The 25,559-nt window shown below is 29.8% G+C and overlaps 1 protein-coding gene across 1 annotated transcript in view; it reads left to right on the top strand.

The window, feature by feature from the left end:
* LOC111634696 (piezo-type mechanosensitive ion channel component 2-like) overlaps positions 1–25,559 on the top strand; it is a 176,734-nt gene that overhangs the window by 128,813 nt on the left and 22,362 nt on the right. The window contains exons 23-28 of the mRNA XM_023379534.1: positions 1,288–1,446; positions 2,104–2,298; positions 9,032–9,190; positions 9,848–10,028; positions 18,693–18,916; positions 19,577–19,757. Coding sequence (XP_023235302.1) covers positions 1,288–1,446; positions 2,104–2,298; positions 9,032–9,190; positions 9,848–10,028; positions 18,693–18,916; positions 19,577–19,757 — 1,099 coding nt within the window. The remainder of the gene's footprint in view (positions 1–1,287; positions 1,447–2,103; positions 2,299–9,031; positions 9,191–9,847; positions 10,029–18,692; positions 18,917–19,576; positions 19,758–25,559) is intronic.

Genomic DNA, 25,559 nt, shown 5'->3' with positions numbered 1-25,559 from the left:
GATATATATATTAGAAACATTTTTTTAAATAAAAAAAATAATATAAAAATATAATAAATAAGACATGATTTCTATTATATGCTATAATACTATATTAATCATAAATTTTAAATAAATAATAAGTCAGATTATTGGATTTTATTCTATTATTTTTGTAAAAATTCAAAAAGCTTTTGCTGAAAGCATGTCTTTTGCTAGATTCAGCTCAACTAACAGTTTGTTGCTTGTGGCTATCATTAGATTTTTGTCATCATATCTGTCCTAATTTCTTGTGGATAACTGTCATGTCAATTTCAAAATTTAATTATTTTCCTGCTTTCTTCACTCTGGTATTTATTTAAAAATATTTTCTTATTAATGAAAATTGAATAAACTTTGCACACTTTACAAGTGTTTCTGAGTGACATAACATAATAAATCTGAGTAAATTTATAATTATTATGTTGTATTTTGTCATTATTTTCAGTTTTGTTATTTTATTTTCACTTTCTTGCATCTTCCCTTATTATTTTATCATTTGCAATTATGTTGCTTGGCATTTTTTTTATTTTCTTAGATTATTAGTTTTAAAACATGCACATTTCTGTATTCTGCACAAAATAACTACAGTTCCAGACAGCATCAAAAATATTTTAAAAAATATACGACAAATATATGTAAGACATTCTTCTTGTAACTTGATCATTTTGGTTGCTCTGTCAAAATTACTTTGACTCTAAACTAATCTGATACAATTATTAAAAGATTAATGATAATTTATTGTAACAAAAAACAAACTGCTTTTCTGGAGTTCATCTTTATTTACAAATTATTCTCTAGCACTTTCAGACAACCAAGTCCATTGTCAGTAGAACTACAAATGAATTAATTTAGTAGCCATCTCCTAAGTCTGATATACAATTGTTGATGTAACATGTGATTGTACAGACTTAGGACCCAGCTACTAAAGCAGTTCATTTGTATATCTCCTGGTGATGGACTAGGTTGTCCAAAAGTGCTAGAGAACAATTTATTAATAAAGGTGAACTCCAGAAAAGCAGTTTATTTTTTGTTATTTTTAAAGAACTTGGAGTTGTTTTCCACATTAATTATAGTTTATTCTAAAATTCTAACAAAAGAAAAAAACAATTAACATATTACTAAACATTTCTTACATACAATTAATTTGTATATATCTTTCTGAGACATTGTTGGAATAAGGGAAGATTCCATTAAAACCTAGTTTCCATTTGGAAACTATTGGAAATAAGGGAAGACACATTAACTACACTAATTTGCTTATTACAGTTATTAAGTCAAACAATTAAGAGCAACCTGAAATATAAAGTGGATGATGCTAAAAAAGGATCTGAAGAAGTAGACGATGTTGGTGATTCTAGTCAGTTATCTCCTATTGTCAGTGTTGATCGATCACCTGTTTCTCGAACTGTGTCTGGATCATCACGAGTAAGTTAAAAGTGGTATTAGTTATACCACTAACAATATTTTAAAAACTATTTTAATTGTTATACCTAATTCTGTAGTACAAGCTGTATTTATTATATATACATATTTATTTTAATCAAGCATTAATTTCAAGTTATTATTATTTAATAAATTTTAATATATCTTGGGAAAATGCATTAAGTTTATTTTTTATTTTTGTATTAATAATTTATATGAGATGTCTTTTATGAGATGTATTATTATTATTATTATTATTATTGTTGTTATAATAATGATTGCAAAGCAAATTATTTTTTTTCTAATGAAATCACATGACTGTCACTCCTTCAGTTAAACAAACAGTAATCTGACAATTATAACTGAATTTTTTTTTTATGCAAAAAAACTTTTAGAACTGTGTAAGTTTAAGATAAGATGAAATTCCTACATTAGGAAAAATTTTTAGACTGAAAAAGTTAATCTGCAGTGTTTGACTTTAAAATTTAACTTAGTTTCACTGAATTTTTTTAAATGATGATGATTATGCATTTCTATATTAATAATGAAAGACTAAGCCAAAATTTTATTGACTTCTTAAGCTATATGTATTACTTCTCCATTCAAATATGGTATATATCTAAGTATTGAAATTTTTAAATAATATTTGGTTTAAAACAGCATCAGGGATCTGAATATTCTCCTCGTGATCATCATGATACAGCTGTTCCAAGCACAAGTTCCTTCAGCCGGCATCCATCCGTGCAAACAAAAACTCGACAGTGCTCTGTTGAAGATCATGGTACTGTTTGCATGGAATCTGGAGAAAAAGATTCTTATTTAGATGATGAACCTATAGAAGGTAAGGGAAATATTGTAATTAGAATTTTTATATATTTTATTAGAATAATGTAAAGTTATATTACATGCTAGGGATAAGACTTGAGCATTTAATAAAATATGATATAATAAATTTGATTTATGCTGTTTTTAAGCTCAGTTTTTATTATTTAAATATATGTATACAATGTAATCTCAATTTATGTTTATTTTTGTCATTCCAAACACTCTTTTCAAAAACAGGAACAAATTTATTCATTATTTTTTACTGTTAAAATTTGTACCTCATTTTGGCTTAAACTGGCAACAAAACTAATTTTAAGTAAACCATGGTTTTAGCATAAACCAAAAATTGGTTGTAAAAACTGATTTCGAACAGATAATAAAAATGGTATTGTTATTACAGTATTATTTTGTCTACTTGCCTTTTTTTACTTTTAGTTGACAGTAAAATATGCTTGGATTCATGATTCCTTATAACTGGTGTTCTACCATAAAATTTCAGTATAACATTACAATTTGTGCACTGCAACTGTGTTTTTACAAAGTGAAGAATGGTATTATCCTTGACTTTAAAAATAATATCATGCATTATTCTGGTTTAAATTTGAAAATTAATGTTAAAACCAATGAGAAATAATCTTAAAACAATAATGTTTTCAATTGCTATTTGTTAAATATAAATTAAATCTAGCTTTTACAAATTATCAAAGAAACACTTCTTTTTGGCAGGAATAAAATGATATAGGCATATTCACGAATCTTGGCTAATAATAATTATTGTAGTATTTTATTAATATTAATAAAATACAATAATAAAACATTAATTCTACTGAATTCACTTTTGAAACTAGTTTGTCTTTTTATATTTAAAAACTGGTTTTATTGAAAACTGATAGACTGATTTCAAAAATTTCTGGTTTTGACAATTTAGACCAGGGGTCGCCAAAGTGGTCGATATCGACCCCAATAATGTTATATCGACCCCCCCAGGGGTCGATATAACATTATTGGGGGTCGATTATCAAGCTTAAGCTAAGGATAAGGGGGAGCTAAGGATCAAGCTTATCTGTCTCACTGATAGTCAGTTACAAAAATTATTATTAACAAATATATAATAAATGAAAAAAATTCAAAATTAAAAGAAATGTATTAAAATAGTAAGTATTTTGTTTTGCTTGTAACATAAACTTTTTAGTGGGGGTCGATGTGAGGTTTCGAAAACTTGTAGGGAGTCTATGATCAAAAAAGTTTGGTGACTCTTGATTTAGACTAATTCTATATGTTTTTCAAATAAAATGAAAGTGCTACAAAAACATTTCTATTGATCAATGATTCTGAATGAAATAAGATAAAAATATTAATTAGATTATTTACTAATATAAAAGAAATTGTTATAAAATTAAAGATTTATACAAGTATAAATCATTATACATTTCTTTATTTAATGGTAAGAAAACAATAGTTATTTAAGACAATAAACATGTAAAAATAAGTAAAATAGTGTAAAATAAAATTGTTTTTAATTACTAAAATTATAATTATTGATGGAAGAGTTTTGTGATGTAGAGTATACCAAACTGCAAACCGTGTTAGAACAAATGACACTATCCTAATATAATGGAGTGTTTTTAAAGTATATTTTATTAAAAAATTGAACTATTAAATACTATATATTATTTTAAAAGAAATTTTATTTACAATAGTTTAGAAATAATGAACACAATCATTATGGTTTCTCATTTCCCTGTCCTTTGCTTGTCCTGGAATTTCAAGAAAACAGTGATCAGTTTCCCAGAATATAATTAATTATTTTTAAGATATAAAATAAATCTTGAAATCAAATGTTATAATTATTTTTCATTTTTTAAGTAATTTAATATGTTCTACAATCTCCAAAATAATAATATTAACAATGCTGTGTAAAATATGTATTAGAAATTACCTTTGGATTACGTAGAAATTGTCACAAATAGAAAAAATTTATTAAAGTTTGTTGGAAACTGCTTACAACAAAAATGCCTCTGAATTGAGTTGAAAATTTAAAGAAAAAAATGAACTTAGATCAAACTTCTAACTTAGATGGTAATATTAGAAGCAAAGAAAAAAAACATTATATCCACACACAAGGTAAAGGGGTCCTTTTACCTTGTGTGTGGATATAATGTTTCAGGGACCTTTGTGAAATGTTGGTGCAAAAGCTGGAGAACAAGGTCCTAACTCACTTTCTTCCCAACATCCTTATATATAGGAGATATATTGATGATGATGATATTTTTTGCAAGAGTATTCTGGATGTGATGGCCTTTGTTGATTCTATCAACAATAATCTATACAGATTGACCCTGGAAATGGAACAATCCAGCCCTACCAAAGTGTATTTCTTAGAAGTAAATATTAGAGTGGAAGGCTTGGGCATCACCACCTCAGTGTATCATAAGCCAGGGTCCATGTCATCATACATTAGGTGGTGTCATGCAATCCAGTTTTGTACAAGATTGCAGCCTATAAAGCCTTAATCAGAAGAGCCTTTACACATTTTTCTGACACCCAGGCTCTTGATACCGAAGTAATGTCTATAGTTTTGTCATTCCAAACACTCTTTTCAAAAACAGGAACANACAATACATAAAATTAAGTACAGGTAATTTATTCTTTTTTGAATTCCAAATACTACTTAATTGAAATATATATAATAGATACAAGTATTTAAAATTTTGTACTATTTTTAAATTGTTACTACATTTAAAATTCCAAATTAGAAATTTGATATATTTATGGAATTTTTTCTTTATTAATTCAAAAGAAAATGTGAATTGTAATAATTGGATTTATGAAAATATGGTCATATACGTACATACAAAACAGATTTCAATAGAGCTAAATGTCTTTGTGTGAATTTTTAGAAAAGCTTGTTTTTGTTTACATTTAGAAGAAGAAACAATAAAATAATCAATCAAGAATCTTCAAATACTGGATTAAAATACAAAAATAATCCCTCATCAAACCCTTTAACTGGTATTAAACAAGAGTAAAATTACATGCAAACGTTTTCAGATCCCTCCCTGGGTCCTTTCTCAAGCAACTATTCTTCTTTAAAATTTGTTAGAATGAAGACCAGTAGAACGAACTTCTTCAAAACTGCGATATTCGAAAAACTACTTCTTCCGAACCACATTTCAAAAGTCGAAATTCAAATATCAATGTGAATCACGTGCATTCCAGTATTCCGTAATGTAATGCTCGTTTTTCTTAAAAAGGTTTTTATGGGTTTTTACGTTAACGAAAAAATAAATAAAGAAAAAATAAAATAGCGTATCAGCAGGTATGAGGTTTTAATACCCTATTTACTATACGTATTTATTAATGTGGATCCTCCTTCTGGAGTAGGGCCTGCAATGCTAGGGACAGGGTAATCTCATCCCTCGAGTTAATAGGTGCAGAAGTGTTGTATGCTTTGCAAATTTCCATTTGTTCCAACCACTTGAGGTGGTCCGTAAATGGTGTAGTAATGCGGAGTTTGGCGTTGTCGAAGTTTGCCGAAATCTCCAAGTCTGACGCATACATGGATAACGATGTAGAACCCCTTTTGTGGAGGATGTCCCGTTGGTGTTCAGTCCATCTGACACCAATAGCACGTCTAGTAGCGCTCACAGACCAGTTCCCACTCAAATCTATGGTCTGTGAGCACTACTAGACGTGCTATTGGTGTCAGATGGACTGAACACCAACGGGACATCCTCCACAAAAGGGGTTCTACATCGTTATCCATGTATGCGTCAGACTTGGAGATTTCGGCAAACTTCGACAACGCCAAACTCCTCATTACTACACCGTTTATGGACCACCTCAAGTGGTTGGAACAAATGGAAATTTGCAAAGCATACAACACTTCTGCACCTATTAACTCGAGGGATGAGATTACCCTGTCCCTAGCATTGCAGGCCCTACTCCAGAAGGAGGATCCACATTAATAAATACGTATAGTAAATAGGGTATTAAAACCTCATACCTGCTGATACGCTATTTTATTTTTTCTTTATTTATTTTTTCGTTAACGTAAAAACCCATAAAAACCTTTTTAAGAAAAACGAGCATTATATTACGGAATACTGGAATGCACGTGATTCACATTGATATTTGAATTTCGACTTTTGAAATGTGGTTCGGAAGAAGTAGTTTTTCGAATATCGCAGTTTTGAAGAAGTTCGTTCTACTGGTCTTCATTCTAACAAATTTTAAAGAATAGTTGCTTGAGAAAGGACCCAGGGAGAGATCCGAAAACGTTTTCATGTAATTTTACTCTTGTTTAATACCAGTTAAAGGGTTTGATGAGGGATTATTTTTGTAAAATAAGTTTCAGTTTTGACAATTTTAAATATTCTTTTAGGTTTTTTATTTTTATCAAAATCTACCTTCTCCATTATTACATAGCTATTTATCATTATTCTTTTGGACTTCATTTTTAATATTCTAGAACAGCGTTTCTCAAACTTTTTGCTCATGTGACCCAATATATTTGTTTGTAATGGTTTCACAACTAGTGTTGCCACCTTTTCAAAATTGCTGACCCAGCAAGTCCCTTACTGGTTTGAATTTGAAACTGTACGAGACATGTGCAATGCCATTTTACAGCCAAGAACTGAATAATGCGCATGCCAGTTTTAAACCAGTTAGGGACTTGTGTTGGAACAGACCTAATATTTGCCAGAGATATTTGCAAGTTAGAATTTTAAAAATACATTTTCTGTCACTCTTAGCCTAGGGATAAGTTTGGGTGAGGGTATGAAGTTAATGTTTAACCATTAAAATAAAATACTCACAAATATTTTTATAAATTTATTTTATCATAATTTCTAATTATGATAAAATTATGACAAATTAATAATCAATCTGGACCATGAATTTAAAAACCAGCTTGTCGGGGTGAAAACTGGCCTGGTGACAACACTATTCACGTTTATGTTTATAATATACAATTTTTTAAAAACCCGATAAAATCACTGTATATTATAAAATTAAATAAAATTATGCTTTAATATATTGTACGTGTGAAGTGTAATATAGAGTACATTTCTATTAAGAGCAATTCAGGCAATTTTGATTTGTGACAAATAACCTACTTCAATTTCAGTTTTTATTATTTGAAAATAATCAACAACATTTTACCTTCCTGGAGTAAACTAATTTTACTCTCAAACTCTCAAATTTTACACTATAATCAATTAAAATTAATTATTAATTTTTGCATTAAACATTTTATAACTGTTTCCAATAGCAATACTGAAAGCATAATGTTTTTAGTTAAAAATAACTTTTTATTGAAAATTTAACTTAAAAAATATAAGAAATAGTTATAGAGCATAAAATAATTTTAAATACTTAAATTAAGTATTTTTTATATACTTTATTAATTTAATTGATTAAAATTTTACAAAGTATTTTAAAATTTTAACAATAGATTAAAAGATGAAAAATCCANGATATATATATTAGAAACATTTTTTTAAATAAAAAAAATAATATAAAAATATAATAAATAAGACATGATTTCTATTATATGCTATAATACTATATTAATCATAAATTTTAAATAAATAATAAGTCAGATTATTGGATTTTATTCTATTATTTTTGTAAAAATTCAAAAAGCTTTTGCTGAAAGCATGTCTTTTGCTAGATTCAGCTCAACTAACAGTTTGTTGCTTGTGGCTATCATTAGATTTTTGTCATCATATCTGTCCTAATTTCTTGTGGATAACTGTCATGTCAATTTCAAAATTTAATTATTTTCCTGCTTTCTTCACTCTGGTATTTATTTAAAAATATTTTCTTATTAATGAAAATTGAATAAACTTTGCACACTTTACAAGTGTTTCTGAGTGACATAACATAATAAATCTGAGTAAATTTATAATTATTATGTTGTATTTTGTCATTATTTTCAGTTTTGTTATTTTATTTTCACTTTCTTGCATCTTCCCTTATTATTTTATCATTTGCAATTATGTTGCTTGGCATTTTTTTTATTTTCTTAGATTATTAGTTTTAAAACATGCACATTTCTGTATTCTGCACAAAATAACTACAGTTCCAGACAGCATCAAAAATATTTTAAAAAATATACGACAAATATATGTAAGACATTCTTCTTGTAACTTGATCATTTTGGTTGCTCTGTCAAAATTACTTTGACTCTAAACTAATCTGATACAATTATTAAAAGATTAATGATAATTTATTGTAACAAAAAACAAACTGCTTTTCTGGAGTTCATCTTTATTTACAAATTATTCTCTAGCACTTTCAGACAACCAAGTCCATTGTCAGTAGAACTACAAATGAATTAATTTAGTAGCCATCTCCTAAGTCTGATATACAATTGTTGATGTAACATGTGATTGTACAGACTTAGGACCCAGCTACTAAAGCAGTTCATTTGTATATCTCCTGGTGATGGACTAGGTTGTCCAAAAGTGCTAGAGAACAATTTATTAATAAAGGTGAACTCCAGAAAAGCAGTTTATTTTTTGTTATTTTTAAAGAACTTGGAGTTGTTTTCCACATTAATTATAGTTTATTCTAAAATTCTAACAAAAGAAAAAAACAATTAACATATTACTAAACATTTCTTACATACAATTAATTTGTATATATCTTTCTGAGACATTGTTGGAATAAGGGAAGATTCCATTAAAACCTAGTTTCCATTTGGAAACTATTGGAAATAAGGGAAGACACATTAACTACACTAATTTGCTTATTACAGTTATTAAGTCAAACAATTAAGAGCAACCTGAAATATAAAGTGGATGATGCTAAAAAAGGATCTGAAGAAGTAGACGATGTTGGTGATTCTAGTCAGTTATCTCCTATTGTCAGTGTTGATCGATCACCTGTTTCTCGAACTGTGTCTGGATCATCACGAGTAAGTTAAAAGTGGTATTAGTTATACCACTAACAATATTTTAAAAACTATTTTAATTGTTATACCTAATTCTGTAGTACAAGCTGTATTTATTATATATACATATTTATTTTAATCAAGCATTAATTTCAAGTTATTATTATTTAATAAATTTTAATATATCTTGGGAAAATGCATTAAGTTTATTTTTTATTTTTGTATTAATAATTTATATGAGATGTCTTTTATGAGATGTATTATTATTATTATTATTATTATTGTTGTTATAATAATGATTGCAAAGCAAATTATTTTTTTTCTAATGAAATCACATGACTGTCACTCCTTCAGTTAAACAAACAGTAATCTGACAATTATAACTGAATTTTTTTTTTATGCAAAAAAACTTTTAGAACTGTGTAAGTTTAAGATAAGATGAAATTCCTACATTAGGAAAAATTTTTAGACTGAAAAAGTTAATCTGCAGTGTTTGACTTTAAAATTTAACTTAGTTTCACTGAATTTTTTTAAATGATGATGATTATGCATTTCTATATTAATAATGAAAGACTAAGCCAAAATTTTATTGACTTCTTAAGCTATATGTATTACTTCTCCATTCAAATATGGTATATATCTAAGTATTGAAATTTTTAAATAATATTTGGTTTAAAACAGCATCAGGGATCTGAATATTCTCCTCGTGATCATCATGATACAGCTGTTCCAAGCACAAGTTCCTTCAGCCGGCATCCATCCGTGCAAACAAAAACTCGACAGTGCTCTGTTGAAGATCATGGTACTGTTTGCATGGAATCTGGAGAAAAAGATTCTTATTTAGATGATGAACCTATAGAAGGTAAGGGAAATATTGTAATTAGAATTTTTATATATTTTATTAGAATAATGTAAAGTTATATTACATGCTAGGGATAAGACTTGAGCATTTAATAAAATATGATATAATAAATTTGATTTATGCTGTTTTTAAGCTCAGTTTTTATTATTTAAATATATGTATACAATGTAATCTCAATTTATGTTTATTTTTGTCATTCCAAACACTCTTTTCAAAAACAGGAACAAATTTATTCATTATTTTTTACTGTTAAAATTTGTACCTCATTTTGGCTTAAACTGGCAACAAAACTAATTTTAAGTAAACCATGGTTTTAGCATAAACCAAAAATTGGTTGTAAAAACTGATTTCGAACAGATAATAAAAATGGTATTGTTATTACAGTATTATTTTGTCTACTTGCCTTTTTTTACTTTTAGTTGACAGTAAAATATGCTTGGATTCATGATTCCTTATAACTGGTGTTCTACCATAAAATTTCAGTATAACATTACAATTTGTGCACTGCAACTGTGTTTTTACAAAGTGAAGAATGGTATTATCCTTGACTTTAAAAATAATATCATGCATTATTCTGGTTTAAATTTGAAAATTAATGTTAAAACCAATGAGAAATAATCTTAAAACAATAATGTTTTCAATTGCTATTTGTTAAATATAAATTAAATCTAGCTTTTACAAATTATCAAAGAAACACTTCTTTTTGGCAGGAATAAAATGATATAGGCATATTCACGAATCTTGGCTAATAATAATTATTGTAGTATTTTATTAATATTAATAAAATACAATAATAAAACATTAATTCTACTGAATTCACTTTTGAAACTAGTTTGTCTTTTTATATTTAAAAACTGGTTTTATTGAAAACTGATAGACTGATTTCAAAAATTTCTGGTTTTGACAATTTAGACCAGGGGTCGCCAAAGTGGTCGATATCGACCCCAATAATGTTATATCGACCCCCCCAGGGGTCGATATAACATTATTGGGGGTCGATTATCAAGCTTAAGCTAAGGATAAGGGGGAGCTAAGGATCAAGCTTATCTGTCTCACTGATAGTCAGTTACAAAAATTATTATTAACAAATATATAATAAATGAAAAAAATTCAAAATTAAAAGAAATGTATTAAAATAGTAAGTATTTTGTTTTGCTTGTAACATAAACTTTTTAGTGGGGGTCGATGTGAGGTTTCGAAAACTTGTAGGGAGTCTATGATCAAAAAAGTTTGGTGACTCTTGATTTAGACTAATTCTATATGTTTTTCAAATAAAATGAAAGTGCTACAAAAACATTTCTATTGATCAATGATTCTGAATGAAATAAGATAAAAATATTAATTAGATTATTTACTAATATAAAAGAAATTGTTATAAAATTAAAGATTTATACAAGTATAAATCATTATACATTTCTTTATTTAATGGTAAGAAAACAATAGTTATTTAAGACAATAAACATGTAAAAATAAGTAAAATAGTGTAAAATAAAATTGTTTTTAATTACTAAAATTATAATTATTGATGGAAGAGTTTTGTGATGTAGAGTATACCAAACTGCAAACCGTGTTAGAACAAATGACACTATCCTAATATAATGGAGTGTTTTTAAAGTATATTTTATTAAAAAATTGAACTATTAAATACTATATATTATTTTAAAAGAAATTTTATTTACAATAGTTTAGAAATAATGAACACAATCATTATGGTTTCTCATTTCCCTGTCCTTTGCTTGTCCTGGAATTTCAAGAAAACAGTGATCAGTTTCCCAGAATATAATTAATTATTTTTAATATATAAAATAAATCTTGAAATCAAATGTTATAATTATTTTTCATTTTTTAAGTAATTTAATATGTTCTACAATCTCCAAAATAATAATATTAACAATGCTGTGTAAAATATGTATTAGAAATTACCTTTGGATTACGTAGAAATTGTCACAAATAGAAAAAATTTATTAAAGTTTGTTGGAAACTGCTTACAACAAAAATGCCTCTGAATTGAGTTGAAAATTTAAAGAAAAAAATGAACTTAGATCAAACTTCTAACTTAGATGGTAATATTAGAAGCAAAGAAAAAAAACATTATATCCACACACAAGGTAAAGGGGTCCTTTTACCTTGTGTGTGGATATAATGTTTCAGGGACCTTTGTGAAATGTTGGTGCAAAAGCTGGAGAACAAGGTCCTAACTCACTTTCTTCCCAACATCCTTATATATAGGAGATATATTGATGATGATGATATTTTTTGCAAGAGTATTCTGGATGTGGTGGCCTTTGTTGATTCTATCAACAATAATCTATACAGATTGACCCTGGAAATGGAACAATCCAGCCCTACCAAAGTGTATTTCTTAGAAGTAAATATTAGAGTGGAAGGCTTGGGCATCACCACCTCAGTGTATCATAAGCCAGGGTCCATGTCATCATACATTAGGTGGTGTCATGCAATCCAGTTTCGTACAAGATTGCAGCCTATAAAGCCTTAATCAGAAGAGCCTTTACACATTTTTCTGACACCCAGGCTCTTGATACCGAAGTAATGTCTATAGAGTGCATAGCTGCAGCATAGGGTTATCACAAACTTGCATGTAGGCTGATAGAATGTTATCAACATATACATTCGGAACAGGGTGGACTGGCTGATTGATAACCAACCCGATGCTAATAGAATAAATCCCCATCACCTTTAATTCATACGTAAGATCCTTATACTCAGAGGTTTCCAGGAAATGCTGTTTACATCTCACTTTCAGGAGGTGCCCAACTATTTTTGACATCCTACATAATGGGAAGGATCCTCCTAACCAGAGCATATTCCCCGGAATGTATAGTATCCCTATAAGGGATAATAGATGCAATAGAGACCTAATATATATAGACTCTACTAAACGTTCTGTGGACATCAGAATACAAGAACATTAGGCAGATATCCATCATGTGAGAATCTCCATGGCCCTCACTACTTATGTAACAGATCCAGATATAGTAGCCAACTTTTCCCGGGCCAATCTCATCCTTGCTGCGCCTTCCACTGAACACCTCAAATGGTTAGAGGCTATGCACATTTTTAAATCCAGCCTCACAGCTACATGCATAAATTTTAAAGAGGCAATGGTTTTGTCATTGGCCCTGGCAAGAGTTGATTCACAACTCACTCTAGCTGCGCACTGTGTCCAGGCAGCCCGATTTGTTGTGCATGCGCAACATGGGTTTTAGTAAAATTTTTCGAACTTATAATCAAACTCTTATTTAAACATTATTCCATAAACAAATAACCATCTAGAACAGTTAAGAACCTTATGCAGAGTCCAGAAGGGTTTGAAAACATTCACTTTTTGCATTGTTTTGTTATCACACCATAATTGGTTTTGAGTGCATCATTATCATAAATAACTACTCACCACACTGGATTAAAGTATCAGTTTTGTTCATGAGATAGACCAGACAGTTCAGATTCACTTTTTGCAAAGTAATGGTCTGTAGACATTTCAATTTTGCTCAAACACCTGCCATGAACTCATGCCAGATACATTCCCAACTTTTTGAGCAATATTTCTCCAAACTTGTTTTTAATGAATTCAAGTACTTTGCACCACAAGCATGAGAAGTATATTACTGTTTACATAGTGCCTAAAATCTTTCAATGGGACAGGTGTGGGGTACATGGGGCATTGTTTTCATTTTCTACAAACTCAAGCCCAGTACTTTGAATGAAGCTAATAACTGTGGGCATAATGGGCTGTTGCTAGATCTGGCCAAAATACCACAACTTCTATGTTATGGTGTTTTTGGAAAAAGGGAATAAAGTGCTACTTAACACTCTTTGAGGTATATAGCAGCATTGATAGATCTTCAAGAAATAAAAGATTTAGACATTTGTCTGCATTTATAAATTGCCTGCCATATTAAGTAATTTTGCAGAAATTTAGCTTTTCTATAAACCTAACTTAATATCATACAACTGATTTATTAGTGGAGTGGTAGAATTTTATTCAAGGCACTTGTTTTGTGTCTTTATGCCAGTATTTCTCATCATCTTTCACCAACACTGACTCTCTGAGTCCCAGATCGAACATTCCGATAGGGCGATGTCGATCTGCCCCCGTTCTCTAATTGGTCTCCCCTCCTCGTTATGAATTGTAACGGGATCGGAGCCCAGATCGCGGGGTGAGTCCCCCCGACTGACAATTTGATTCCTATCGAAGATGTTCGATCTAAGTACTCAAATTCATCTATTGTTTCTTTCTGAGAAATTCGTTTTTTCTCAGAAATTTCTACAGATATGACTATATAGGGACATAATATATTCGCCTTGCGTTAGACGGTTTCTTTTTACAATATAAAATAATGATTATAATAATTTAAAAACACTTTTTTTTTTATACGAAATTAAAACATTTTCTGTGCACGAATTTCGACCCACTTCCGGAGCCTCACACTGATAGTTGCTCATTGAGCATAAAATGTTACCTATCCTTCTTTTGATATTGTCCTAAAATGCCTTCATAGTAATGGCAAATACAGAACAAGAGCTTCATTTCTTTTACTCTGCATGTTGACAGTTTTCCTCTCCCACCTGAAGTGGTATTGTCTGTAGGTGTGTATGTCCTGACAAGCAGTCTTACAAGTTTTATCATGGTTAGCATCAAATAACTATGTTAATATATTTGCTTTCTTAAGTAACTCTTTCATTTCTAAACACTCATTAATGACTTTTTTTTGTTTGATCAAATTTTAAATATTTTTATCCAAGTAAGTTTTTTAAATAGCTTCTTAAATGGAATTCTAACCTGTGAGATGTGAAGTGCTAACTTTAAATGAAAAAGTAAAAATTCTCAATATGGTTGAAATAGAAAAAAATCATTTGCAGTTATTACCAAGCTATATGAAAAAATGAATCTTCAATACACAAAGTAATGAAGAACAAAACTAAAATTTGTGCCAATTTTTCTGTTACATCTTGATCTACAAAAGTTTCTGATACAGTGCAAGATAAGGTGTTACTCAAGAGGGAAAAAGCATTAAATCTGTGGGTATAAGATATGATTAGAAAAACAGTGCCTATTGATAATAACATATAATCTCAGTGCTCAACAGTAACCACTGAGTTTATGAGGACATTCAGTCACAAGACAGTAGAGAAGAAGAATCTAAGCCATTTACAGAAAGGAAGGGATGGTTAAATAGATTCAAAACAAGGTTTAATCTAAAAAAAAAAATATTAAAATTACTGGAAAAGCTGCATCTGCTGGTGAGGATGTTGCTATCATGTTTCCCATAGAGTTAAAAAAAACATTGAGGAGAAAGGCTATCATCCTAAGCAAGTTTTTAATTGTGATGAAACAGGACTTCTTTGGAAAAAGATGCCCGAGATAACCTACATATACAAAAGTGTGAAACAGGTACCAAGCTTTAAAAGATTCAAAGACAGATTAATACTGGTACTACTGTACTTGGCAATGCAGCTGGACATATGATAAAATCTGGTGTTGTTCACTAAGCGAAGAATCTTTATGCTCTTAAAAACAAAAATAAAAAATATCTGCCCATCTTCTGGCAGCACAGTTCCAAGGCATGGGTCATGACTGTATTATTCACTGAATTGTTTCATCAATGTTTCATTCCTGAAGTGAAGAAATATTTGTAGAAAGAAGGATTACAATTTAAGGCTTATTGTTAATAGATAATGTGGCTGGTCCTCAGTCACTTAGTATTGAAGATGAAAATATTAAAGTACTATTTTTACCACCAAATATGACCTCATTGCTGTAGCCACTTGATCAGTGTCATTAGATTCATCAAAGCATCATGTACTCAACAGGTATTTAATATGATTCAAGCAATGATTAAGGTTGGTTGCCCCTGATGTTGAACTTATGATCTGTTGGAAACCATTTACCATTGCTGATGCAATTGTCTTCAACAAAGGGGCAATGAATGAATTAAAACTATAAATAGTGTGAGGTTCCAGACATGAGTCAAAATAAAAATTAATTATAAGATTAATTAGGAAGAGAAAACTTTTGTTGTTGAATCAGAACAAAGATCGTGCAAGTTATGTAAGATAGAGACAAGAAGAAAGCTGTAGATATCAAGACAAACGTGATGCTAAGATGAACAACATGATAGATCTTAGTAGAATGTTGACCCAGAAAGATGGAACTTTGACAGAATGTTGTATACAAGCAGTCTAAGTTAGAAAATTGGAAAAAGGGGAAAGGTTGACGGTCAAAGGACATTGTGTTAGATCGTTGAAATTCTAAAGTGTCAGAGAAAAGACAATAATGAAGTAAAACATGAGCACAGGTTTCACAGTTTCATCAACATCTCCAGGTAAGAGTCGATGGATGGTTTCAAATAGACTCTCCAAAGCGGACTTTTCTCGCTAGCCAAACAGGTCTCAGTTTTCCACATGGAGACAAGGGAGCAACCAATCGGGAAGCGGGAAAATGATTGTCATCACTCATTTGGATAACAACCAAGTCTCTACAAACTGCCAACTCAAATCTTCCCCATCACCAGATAAACACCCATCATTGCTGCTCCAGAGCCCATCATCCGCCGTCCACCTTTAACCACCAAAGGACTCCTCTTATCTACTGATCATCGCTTTCAAACAAAACCTCAGATACAAACTTTTTGTATATTGTAAGTTCTCTTGAATTGCAATAAACGGTTGTATGTTAGTACTGTCTCCTCCACCACCACCCACATGTGGACAGACTCTAGATCATCATTGATGCAGGATTAACCATTTTCCCCCGAAAGTCAGCAAACTCACAATAGTAACAGCATGCTGGAAGAATTTGAGGATTGATGATTTCTAAGACTTCCCTGAATTGACACAAAAGTAAGAGAGATAATTCAAACAACAAGACAAATTGGTGATGAAGGATTTTTCAATATGATAGAGGAAAAAGTGTTTACAAATGAGAAGTTAGAAGCCCTCATCAAATTGTCTCAAAGAAAGAAGACAATGATGAAGAAGACACTGAACCAGAACCAGCAGTGTGGACATTTGAAAAATTTGGTGAAGTGTTTCAAATGACCTAGGATTTGAAGAAAAAGATGATAGAATATGATTTTATGGTGGAATTCAACATTAAAATTAATAACAGAAAATATTAAATTTAATAACAGAAGCTTTAGAATTTGTTTTATAAGCACAATGTAGCATAATAACGATCACTTGGCATGATTCATTTCTTTATTTCAATTTTCGTTAATACGCGTTTAAATAAAGAAATGAATTGTGCCAAGTGATCGTTATTACACTACATTGCGCTTATAAAACAAATAAAAAATATGACATGGTTTCAAAATATGGAAGGAGAAGCTTTAGAACTTCTTTATAATTTGTTTCGTGAAATGAAAAGACAGATGCAATCACTTTCCATCACAATATTTTATCATAAGGCTAAAAAAGTACAGTATTTGCTATTGACAACCCCTCAGCCATCATCATCATTATCATCTACTCACATNTAAATAAGACATGATTTCTATTATATGCTATAATACTATATTAATCATAAATTTTAAATAAATAATAAGTCAGATTATTGGATTTTATTCTATTATTTTTGTAAAAATTCAAAAAGCTTTTGCTGAAAGCATGTCTTTTGCTAGATTCAGCTCAACTAACAGTTTGTTGCTTGTGGCTATCATTAGATTTTTGTCATCATATCTGTCCTAATTTCTTGTGGATAACTGTCATGTCAATTTCAAAATTTAATTATTTTCCTGCTTTCTTCACTCTGGTATTTATTTAAAAATATTTTCTTATTAATGAAAATTGAATAAACTTTGCACACTTTACAAGTGTTTCTGAGTGACATAACATAATAAATCTGAGTAAATTTATAATTATTATGTTGTATTTTGTCATTATTTTCAGTTTTGTTATTTTATTTTCACTTTCTTGCATCTTCCCTTATTATTTTATCATTTGCAATTATGTTGCTTGGCATTTTTTTTATTTTCTTAGATTATTAGTTTTAAAACATGCACATTTCTGTATTCTGCACAAAATAACTACAGTTCCAGACAGCATCAAAAATATTTTAAAAAATATACGACAAATATATGTAAGACATTCTTCTTGTAACTTGATCATTTTGGTTGCTCTGTCAAAATTACTTTGACTCTAAACTAATCTGATACAATTATTAAAAGATTAATGATAATTTATTGTAACAAAAAACAAACTGCTTTTCTGGAGTTCATCTTTATTTACAAATTATTCTCTAGCACTTTCAGACAACCAAGTCCATTGTCAGTAGAACTACAAATGAATTAATTTAGTAGCCATCTCCTAAGTCTGATATACAATTGTTGATGTAACATGTGATTGTACAGACTTAGGACCCAGCTACTAAAGCAGTTCATTTGTATATCTCCTGGTGATGGACTAGGTTGTCCAAAAGTGCTAGAGAACAATTTATTAATAAAGGTGAACTCCAGAAAAGCAGTTTATTTTTTGTTATTTTTAAAGAACTTGGAGTTGTTTTCCACATTAATTATAGTTTATTCTAAAATTCTAACAAAAGAAAAAAACAATTAACATATTACTAAACATTTCTTACATACAATTAATTTGTATATATCTTTCTGAGACATTGTTGGAATAAGGGAAGATTCCATTAAAACCTAGTTTCCATTTGGAAACTATTGGAAATAAGGGAAGACACATTAACTACACTAATTTGCTTATTACAGTTATTAAGTCAAACAATTAAGAGCAACCTGAAATATAAAGTGGATGATGCTAAAAAAGGATCTGAAGAAGTAGACGATGTTGGTGATTCTAGTCAGTTATCTCCTATTGTCAGTGTTGATCGATCACCTGTTTCTCGAACTGTGTCTGGATCATCACGAGTAAGTTAAAAGTGGTATTAGTTATACCACTAACAATATTTTAAAAACTATTTTAATTGTTATACCTAATTCTGTAGTACAAGCTGTATTTATTATATATACATATTTATTTTAATCAAGCATTAATTTCAAGTTATTATTATTTAATAAATTTTAATATATCTTGGGAAAATGCATTAAGTTTATTTTTTATTTTTGTATTAATAATTTATATGAGATGTCTTTTATGAGATGTATTATTATTATTATTATTATTATTATTGTTGTTATAATAATGATTGCAAAGCAAATTATTTTTTTTCTAATGAAATCACATGACTGTCACTCCTTCAGTTAAACAAACAGTAATCTGACAATTATAACTGAATTTTTTTTTTATGCAAAAAAACTTTTAGAACTGTGTAAGTTTAAGATAAGATGAAATTCCTACATTAGGAAAAATTTTTAGACTGAAAAAGTTAATCTGCAGTGTTTGACTTTAAAATTTAACTTAGTTTCACTGAATTTTTTTAAATGATGATGATTATGCATTTCTATATTAATAATGAAAGACTAAGCCAAAATTTTATTGACTTCTTAAGCTATATGTATTACTTCTCCATTCAAATATGGTATATATCTAAGTATTGAAATTTTTAAATAATATTTGGTTTAAAACAGCATCAGGGATCTGAATATTCTCCTCGTGATCATCATGATACAGCTGTTCCAAGCACAAGTTCCTTCAGCCGGCATCCATCCGTGCAAACAAAAACTCGACAGTGCTCTGTTGAAGATCATGGTACTGTTTGCATGGAATCTGGAGAAAAAGATTCTTATTTAGATGATGAACCTATAGAAGGTAAGGGAAATATTGTAATTAGAATTTTTATATATTTTATTAGAATAATGTAAAGTTATATTACATGCTAGGGATAAGACTTGAGCATTTAATAAAATATGATATAATAAATTTGATTTATGCTGTTTTTAAGCTCAGTTTTTATTATTTAAATATATGTATACAATGTAATCTCAATTTATGTTTATTTTTGTCATTCCAAACACTCTTTTCAAAAACAGGAACAAATTTATTCATTATTTTTTACTGTTAAAATTTGTACCTCATTTTGGCTTAAACTGGCAACAAAACTAATTTTAAGTAAACCATGGTTTTAGCATAAACCAAAAATTGGTTGTAAAAACTGATTTCGAACAGATAATAAAAATGGTATTGTTATTACAGTATTATTTTGTCTACTTGCCTTTTTTTACTTTTAGTTGACAGTAAAATATGCTTGGATTCATGATTCCTTATAACTGGTGTTCTACCATAAAATTTCAGTATAACATTACAATTTGTGCACTGCAACTGTGTTTTTACAAAGTGAAGAATGGTATTATCCTTGACTTTAAAAATAATATCATGCATTATTCTGGTTTAAATTTGAAAATTAATGTTAAAACCAATGAGAAATAATCTTAAAACAATAATGTTTTCAATTGCTATTTGTTAAATATAAATTAAATCTAGCTTTTACAAATTATCAAAGAAACACTTCTTTTTGGCAGGAATAAAATGATATAGGCATATTCACGAATCTTGGCTAATAATAATTATTGTAGTATTTTATTAATATTAATAAAATACAATAATAAAACATTAATTCTACTGAATTCACTTTTGAAACTAGTTTGTCTTTTTATATTTAAAAACTGGTTTTATTGAAAACTGATAGACTGATTTCAAAAATTTCTGGTTTTGACAATTTAGACCAGGGGTCGCCAAAGTGGTCGATATCGACCCCAATAATGTTATATCGACCCCCCCAGGGGTCGATATAACATTATTGGGGGTCGATTATCAAGCTTAAGCTAAAGATAAGGGGGAGCTAAGGATCAAGCTTATCTGTCTCACTGATAGTCAGTTACAAAAATTATTATTAACAAATATATAATAAATGAAAAAAATTCAAAATTAAAAGAAATGTATTAAAATAGTAAGTATTTTGTTTTGCTTGTAACATAAACTTTTTAGTGGGGGTCGATGTGAGGTTTCGAAAACTTGTAGGGAGTCTATGATCAAAAAAGTTTGGTGACTCTTGATTTAGACTAATTCTATATGTTTTTCAAATAAAATGAAAGTGCTACAAAAACATTTCTATTGATCAATGATTCTGAATGAAATAAGATAAAAATATTAATTAGATTATTTACTAATATAAAAGAAATTGTTATAAAATTAAAGATTTATACAAGTATAAATCATTATACATTTCTTTATTTAATGGTAAGAAAACAATAGTTATTTAAGACAATAAACATGTAAAAATAAGTAAAATAGTGTAAAATAAAATTGTTTTTAATTACTAAAATTATAATTATTGATGGAAGAGTTTTGTGATGTAGAGTATACCAAACTGCAAACCGTGTTAGAACAAATGACACTATCCTAATATAATGGAGTGTTTTTAAAGTATATTTTATTAAAAAATTGAACTATTAAATACTATATATTATTTTAAAAGAAATTTTATTTACAATAGTTTAGAAATAATGAACACAATCATTATGGTTTCTCATTTCCCTGTCCTTTGCTTGTCCTGGAATTTCAAGAAAACAGTGATCAGTTTCCCAGAATATAATTAATTATTTTTAATATATAAAATAAATCTTGAAATCAAATGTTATAATTATTTTTCATTTTTTAAGTAATTTAATATGTTCTACAATCTCCAAAATAATAATATTAACAATGCTGTGTAAAATATGTATTAGAAATTACCTTTGGATTACGTAGAAATTGTCACAAATAGAAAAAATTTATTAAAGTTTGTTGGAAACTGCTTACAACAAAAATGCCTCTGAATTGAGTTGAAAATTTAAAGAAAAAAATGAACTTAGATCAAACTTCTAACTTAGATGGTAATATTAGAAGCAAAGAAAAAAAACATTATATCCACACACAAGGTAAAGGGGTCCTTTTACCTTGTGTGTGGATATAATGTTTCAGGGACCTTTGTGAAATGTTGGTGCAAAAGCTGGAGAACAAGGTCCTAACTCACTTTCTTCCCAACATCCTTATATATAGGAGATATATTGATGATGATGATATTTTTTGCAAGAGTATTCTGGATGTGATGGCCTTTGTTGATTCTATCAACAATAATCTATACAGATTGACCCTGGAAATGGAACAATCCAGCCCTACCAAAGTGTATTTCTTAGAAGTAAATATTAGAGTGGAAGGCTTGGGCATCACCACCTCAGTGTATCATAAGCCAGGGTCCATGTCATCATACATTAGGTGGTGTCATGCAATCCAGTTTTGTACAAGATTGCAGCCTATAAAGCCTTAATCAGAAGAGCCTTTACACATTTTTCTGACACCCAGGCTCTTGATACCGAAGTAATGTCTATAGAGTGCATAGCTGCAGCATAGGGTTATCACAAACTTGCATGTAGGCTGATAGAATGTTATCAACATATACATTCGGAACAGGGTGGACTGGCTGATTGATAACCAACCCGATGCTAATAGAATAAATCCCCATCACCTTTAATTCATACGTAAGATCCTTATACTTAGAGGTTTCCAGGAAATGCTGTTTACATCTCACTTTCAGGAGGTGCCCAACTATTTTTGACATCCTACATAATGGGAAGGATCCTCCTAACCAGAGCATATTCCCCGGAATGTATAGTATCCCTATAAGGGATAATAGATGCAATAGAGACCTAATATATATAGACTCTACTAAACGTTCTGTGGACATCAGAATACAAGAACATTAGGCAGATATCCATCATGTGAGAATCTCCATGGCCCTCACTACTTATGTAACAGATCCAGATATAGTAGCCAACTTTTCCCGGGCCAATCTCATCCTTGCTGCGCCTTCCACTGAACACCTCAAATGGTTAGAGGCTATGCACATTTTTAAATCCAGCCTCACAGCTACATGCATAAATTTTAAAGAGGCAATGGTTTTGTCATTGGCCCTGGCAAGAGTTGATTCACAACTCACTCTAGCTGCGCACTGTGTCCAGGCAGCCCGATTTGTTGTGCATGCGCAACATGGGTTTTAGTAAAATTTTTCGAACTTATAATCAAACTCTTATTTAAACATTATTCCATAAACAAATAACCATCTAGAACAGTTAAGAACCTTATGCAGAGTCCAGAAGGGTTTGAAAACATTCACTTTTTGCATTGTTTTGTTATCACACCATAATTGGTTTTGAGTGCATCATTATCATAAATAACTACTCACCACACTGGATTAAAGTATCAGTTTTGTTCATGAGATAGACCAGACAGTTCAGATTCACTTTTTGCAAAGTAATGGTCTGTAGACATTTCAATTTTGCTCAAACACCTGCCATGAACTCATGCCAGATACATTCCCAACTTTTTGAGCAATATTTCTCCAAACTTGTTTTTAATGAATTCAAGTACTTTGCACCACAAGCATGAGAAGTATATTACTGTTTACATAGTGCCTAAAATCTTTCAATGGGACAGGTGTGGGGTACATGGGGCATTGTTTTCATTTTCTACAAACTCAAGCCCAGTACTTTGAATGAAGCTAATAACTGTGGGCATAATGGGCTGTTGCTAGATCTGGCCAAAATACCACAACTTCTATGTTATGGTGTTTTTGGAAAAAGGGAATAAAGTGCTACTTAACACTTTTTGAGGTATATAGCAGCATTGATAGATCTTCAAGAAATAAAAGATTTAGACATTTGTCTGCATTTATAAATTGCCTGCCATATTAAGTAATTTTGCAGAAATTTAGCTTTTCTATAAACCTAACTTAATATCATACAACTGATTTATTAGTGGAGTGGTAGAATTTTATTCAAGGCACTTGTTTTGTGTCTTTATGCCAGTATTTCTCATCATCTTTCACCAACACTGACTCTCTGAGTCCCAGATCGAACATTCCGATAGGGCGATGTCGATCTGCCCCCGTTCTCTAATTGGTCTCCCCTCCTCGTTATGAATTGTAACGGGATCGGAGCCCAGATCGCGGGGTGAGTCCCCCCGACTGACAATTTGATTCCTATCGAAGATGTTCGATCTAAGTACTCAAATTCATCTATTGTTTCTTTCTGAGAAATTCGTTTTTTCTCAGAAATTGCTACAGATATGACTATATAGGGACATAATATATTTGCCTTGCGTTAGACGGTTTCTTTTTACAATATAAAATAATGATTATTGTTATAATTTAAAAAAAAAAACACTTTTTTTTTTATACGAAATTAAAACATTTTCTGTGCACGAATTTCGACCCACTTCCGGAGCCTCACACTGATAGTTGCTCATTGAGCATAAAATGTTACCTATCCTTCTTTTGATATTGTCCTAAAATGCCTTCATAGTAATGGCAAATACAGAACAAGAGCTTCATTTCTTTTACTCTGCATGTTGACAGTTTTCCTCTCCCACCTGAAGTGGTATTGTCTGTAGGTGTGTATGTCCTGACAAGCAGTCTTACAAGTTTTATCATGGTTAGCATCAAATAACTATGTTAATATATTTGCTTTCTTAAGTAACTCTTTCATTTCTAAACACTCATTAATGACTTTTTTTTGTTTGATCAAATTTTAAATATTTTTATCCAAGTAAGTTTTTTAAATAGCTTCTTAAATGGAATTCTAACCTGTGAGATGTGAAGTGCTAACTTTAAATGAAAAAGTAAAAATTCTCAATATGGTTGAAATAGAAAAAAATCATTTGCAGTTATTACCAAGCTATATGAAAAAATGAATCTTCAATACACAAAGTAATGAAGAACAAAACTAAAATTTGTGCCAATTTTTCTGTTACATCTTGATCTACAAAAGTTTCTGATACAGTGCAAGATAAGGTGTTACTCAAGAGGGAAAAAGCATTAAATCTGTGGGTATAAGATATGATTAGAAAAACAGTGCCTATTGATAATAACATATAATCTCAGTGCTCAACAGTAACCACTGAGTTTATGAGGACATTCAGTCACAAGACAGTAGAGAAGAAGAATCTAAGCCATTTACAGAAAGGAAGGGATGGTTAAATAGATTCAAAACAAGGTTTAATCTAAAAAAAAAAATATTAAAATTACTGGAAAAGCTGCATCTGCTGGTGAGGATGTTGCTATCATGTTTCCCATAGAGTTAAAAAAAACATTGAGGAGAAAGGCTATCATCCTAAGCAAGTTTTTAATTGTGATGAAACAGGACTTCTTTGGAAAAAGATGCCCGAGATAACCTACATATACAAAAGTGTGAAACAGGTACCAAGCTTTAAAAGATTCAAAGACAGATTAATACTGGTACTACTGTACTTGGCAATGCAGCTGGACATATGATAAAATCTGGTGTTGTTCACTAAGCGAAGAATCTTTATGCTCTTAAAAACAAAAATAAAAAATATCTGCCCATCTTCTGGCAGCACAGTTCCAAGGCATGGGTCATGACTGTATTATTCACTGAATTGTTTCATCAATGTTTCATTCCTGAAGTGAAGAAATATTTGTAGAAAGAAGGATTACAATTTAAGGCTTATTGTTAATAGATAATGTGGCTGGTCCTCAGTCACTTAGTATTGAAGATGAAAATATTAAAGTACTATTTTTACCACCAAATATGACCTCATTGCTGTAGCCACTTGATC

This window comes from Centruroides sculpturatus, unplaced genomic scaffold (assembly GCF_000671375.1).
Source record: "Centruroides sculpturatus isolate CEXI.00-Female unplaced genomic scaffold, Cexi_2.0 scaffold617, whole genome shotgun sequence".
NCBI lineage: Eukaryota > Metazoa > Arthropoda > Arachnida > Scorpiones > Buthidae > Centruroides > Centruroides sculpturatus.
This window is presented reverse-complemented; position numbering and strand designations above follow the sequence as displayed.